At 46.5% G+C, this 4,254-nt stretch overlaps 1 protein-coding gene across 3 annotated transcripts in view; it reads left to right on the top strand.

The window, feature by feature from the left end:
- The window catches only part of AGK (acylglycerol kinase), a 103,978-nt gene extending 102,264 nt beyond the window's left edge, over positions 1–1,714 (top strand). For all 3 annotated transcript variants that reach the window (XM_077781045.1, XM_077781044.1, XM_077781046.1), the window contains one exon: positions 861–1,714. In XM_077781045.1, coding sequence (XP_077637171.1) covers positions 861–998 — 138 coding nt within the window. In that variant the 3' untranslated portion in view covers positions 999–1,714. The remainder of the gene's footprint in view (positions 1–860) is intronic.
- Positions 1,715–4,254: the final 2,540 nt, after the last annotated feature.

The raw sequence follows: 4,254 nt of genomic DNA, 5'->3' as shown, positions 1-4,254 counted from the left end.
GCCGCCGGTGTGTGAAGTGGTCTTTGTGTCTCCCGAGCCTCCATTTTTCTGAATGTAAAGTAGGCAGAGGCTGCTGTGACAGAATTTTCTAGCTGGCAGCTACTCCTCGTGGAGTCTGCCTTCACATTTTCTATAAAGGATCTGGAAACTGCTTTGGATGCCAAGCTTAGAATAACCTGTAGAAGTGGGGGAAACGTCAGGAGTATAATCTAAGTTATATAGCTACTCTGTAATACCTCAGGAAAAAGTTCCTACGGCTGGCTTCATCATCCTATCGTATTCAAAAAGGAGCGTTCGTAAAACAGAAGCTGGCCCCACCGTGGGTGGCACCATAGTTGTAACAGCACACGTTGAACGAAATGCACAAATTACGGAAGGTTTTCTAGAATCTGTAATATTAACAGTGTTGCTGTGCTTTAGATACAAGGCTAAGCAAGTCCTAAAGAAGAACCACACAAATCATCAGGTGGACATAGAGGCTTACCTAGGACGAGGGCTGAGAAGGTTCTAGAACAGTGTATGTTCAGAATTCCTGGAAGATGTCGCAGGACCCCTGTATTTTAATCAGTATTTTAAAATTATAAGTTTGTTTCTCAAATCCCAAAATACCCTGGGAAGAGATAAAGCCAAACAAGATGGGGGGAGGGGGTGGCAGAATTGAGAGTTCCAGACCCAGCACCAGTCCGAGGCAGGGACACGTTTTTTGTTTTTTTGTTTTTGTTTTTTTTTTTAAAGAACACGAGGGTAAGTCCTGCGGGAGGATGGCGTTTTCTGCAGTGACCTGCCAGGGCTGCAGGGGTGACGGACTCCCCGTGTGCCGGCCCCCACGTGAGCTGTTGCGAACATTCTCCTCCCCGCAGGGAACCGAGGGCTCTTTCAGCATCGACAGCGAGGAGTACGAGGCGATGCCCGTGGAGGTGAAGCTGCTGCCCCGCAAGCTGCAGTTCTTCTGCGACCCCAGGAAGCGAGAGCAGCTGCTGCCGCCCTCTGCCCAGTGAGCCGAGCCCGGAGGGCAACTCCCAGTGGGACCAAAAGGGAGCAGAGGCCTCCCCCCTCCCCGCAGGGCTTCTCCCGGCAAGTACCCGCCCCTCTGAAGCGCTCCCGCAGTGCTCCCCAGCCCGCCTCCCGGCTGCGCATGCTCCTCCGGCCCTGGGCCACTGTCTCCCCTCCGTGCCGCCGTCCCCAGGCCGGGTCCACCAGGGGCCCAAGTGCAGTGGAGGGCAAGGGGCCGGGACTTGAGGGAGGTGCCTGCCTTCCCCACCGCCGCCCCCTGTCTAGGCCTCTCCACGGGTGCTGCTACCTTCTGGGCGCAGATTCCATTGTAGCTGGTCCCCCTCCTCCCCTCAGACGTGGCTGAGACGCTGTAAGATACGAGTTTGTATTATTTTCTCAAGTAGTGCTTAAGTCTTGGTTTGCATGAGAACCAGCTGGGGTGCATGTTGAAAACCTAGCAACTCAATCTGGGGCCCCAGGATCTGCATTGCTAAGAAAGCGGGCACCCTTCCCCAGGTGCGACTACTCCGCGAGGTCCCCCAGCCTTCGCTGGCCAGTGTTGTAAAAGCACATCATCCGCGCACCCCTACAAGCATTGGGGAAGATCCTGTATCCCTCACACTTTCTAGATATCAACTTATGAGTTGCCTATGTGTGTATTTCCTGGTGTCATGTAAATATTATTTTAAAATAAAGCTGTTATATCACTCTTTTAAACCTATTTGGTGCAATTTAAATATACAGCAATTTAACTCTTACCCTCCATTTACAGAAATTAATTAAACGAATAGTTTCTTCGGTTATTTCCATACCACTTTCAGCAAAGAATGCTATCATGATCTCTTTTCATACTTGAAGTTTCATCACTTGCCCTATTTTCTTGCCAACAAAAGCTATAAACGGAAATAAGTTTTTAGTGTTAACTCAGTACAGAATTGGCTTTCATCCATTGTATTTCAATTTTTAATTATCAAAAATGGATAATCTAAACTTTATGAAAAAAAAAGTTTTCCCTAATGAGTTCAAGAACACGTTACTTACAGCTTAGAACAGGACTGAACATCATTTATATTCCTTGTTGTTTATAGATCTTAAATAGAGGAGACAATTCTAATGTCATACAGTTCTTCGACTTCCTCTGGAATTACATGTCAAAAATTATTATTAATGGTCTATCAAGTTAACTGCTTAATTAGATCTTCCTTTAGTTTGCTGAAAGTAGAAACTACCTGATTTGAGAAGGATTTGTTATGGTCAAGGCCTTATGGTCATTTACTCTCACTACTACCACCGGCATTTCCCTGTGGGGCCCCTGTGGCTTTCAGACTCCAGAGGGCAGTGCCTGGGATGGAGGAGATGTGAGCCTTTCTCCTTGTAAAGCGGAAAGAGAAGTGCAAAGGGGCAGGCTTGGCCACAGCTCATCCTCGGGCAGATCGTACGCATACCTGTGCCCATGAATTCCTTGGAGAGTGAAGACGAACGCTTTCAAGGATTACAAAGCAGCTTCAAAAAGCTCATGAATGAAGATGATCACAAAAAAAACAGACTTACCTGTTTAGCTCTGTATTCAGACTGGTGGTAAAAGCCGTGCTTTGCCCCCCAAAACCCCGCAGTGTAAGGAGGACCCACTCCGTGGTGCCCACTGAGGGGAGCGGGAAAGCTGTGGGAGGAGGAAAAGTTGTTTGTACGCGAGCCAGGAAGGAGCATCTTAAACCATCTTGGTTTTATGACAAGACTGTAAAGGACGAGCCCAGAAGGGGGCCTGCTCCCTCCTTGATCGGCTACCAGCACGTGTGTGTGTGTGTGTGTGTTTAGTGGTTCGGGTCCTTCCCGTGAAATAACGGGATTTCAATTGGGGAAAGATATCGAATAGATTTACCTTCTTGATTCAGGCTATTCCTTGTGAGAACATAGTTTCTTATTGTTTATGGTCTTGTTCTTTCCATGGTCCCAGGGCAGACCGTCCAGGTCAAGTACACTCCTATTAGGCACAAACCTTTTCAAAGACTAATTTTACTCAAAAGCGATATTATTTCTACTACAAATCCAGAAGCTTCCTAGCGCACACGGCTCTTGTTACCGCGCGCAGGGCTTGATTCACACACACACAAGTGGTCACCACGTTCTCACCCCATCCCGGGGCAGTCGGTCACATACGGCCATGTGCCTCGGAAAGTAGGAACCTAGCTTTGAATACAGCGTCAGCGATGTTTGTTAGGTATTTTACCCTTAAAACAACTCCCCCAAAGGTTAAATATGAAATAAAACTTCAGTATGTGGGCACGGTTCTTCCCAGCTTTGGTCCCCGTTACCTGGAGGATGTCTACGCAGACCATGGCCTCTAGGAGAACAGGTACCAGGCTCTCCGGCTGCCCTGGCACTGTGAGCTCTGCGTTCAAGTTCGGCTCATACACTGGGCTCTCCCTCCTTCCTACCACAAACCACGTTTCTCGGGCCAGCGAAGGACTGAAGCACACACTTTCATGTTAAAATGTGAATTTTAATTGTAAAAATTGTTTTCTGTAAATATAGCTATATCAAGCTCTCTGCACACAACCTGGTTCCGATATATACAGATAATGATATACACAGATGTTATTTGTACCACAAAACAATCAATCATTAAAGAAACATTTACTCCTCGTAGCTTCAGGATGAACACCGGCTTTCTTTAGGCCATTAAAATCAGTACTATTCAAAACAAGAACGTACCCGTGCACATGAGTATTCAGGGTGAAATTTATCCACGGTCTTACTAACTTCATACTATGAGGTAAAGAATTTAAACAAAAATAGATTCAGTGTCTCTTATTGCTATAACTCTTACGCTGGGGTATTAATCAAAATAGGGGTTTGACATTTAAGGCGACAGGGAGGCTATGCTGATCCTAACTTGGGAGAAACAGGGACACCATTTTTCCAAGGCTACAGCCATTCTTTTTTCGGAAAAGGTGGACTTCCCAAACCTATTAAAAAAAAATTTAGCCAACACGCTTGGGCAAATTAAGGAGGTTGACTTTGTTTTCCTCTGCTCCGTACCCCTAAAGTCTCCTCCCTGGGCTGTTCAACAGCACAGAATCCATACCTTTCCTTATTATGGTCTTTGTGGGCACTCTAGACAAACTATTCCTGATGCTGCCTTCAAAGTTTTTGCATACTTTTTTTTTTTAATCTTCACTTGATTTGGCCTAAGGAAGTTTTCACTCCAACGTCAATGAAATATACTTGCAACCAGCTAACACCATGGCCTCTCTGTGGATT

This window comes from Crocuta crocuta, unplaced genomic scaffold, assembly GCF_008692635.1.
Source record: "Crocuta crocuta isolate KB4526 unplaced genomic scaffold, BGI_CrCroc_1.0 scaffold228, whole genome shotgun sequence".
Classification (NCBI taxonomy): Eukaryota; Metazoa; Chordata; class Mammalia; order Carnivora; family Hyaenidae; genus Crocuta; species Crocuta crocuta.
The sequence above is the reverse complement of the archived record's forward strand: the minus strand, read 5'-3'. Positions and strand labels throughout refer to the sequence as shown.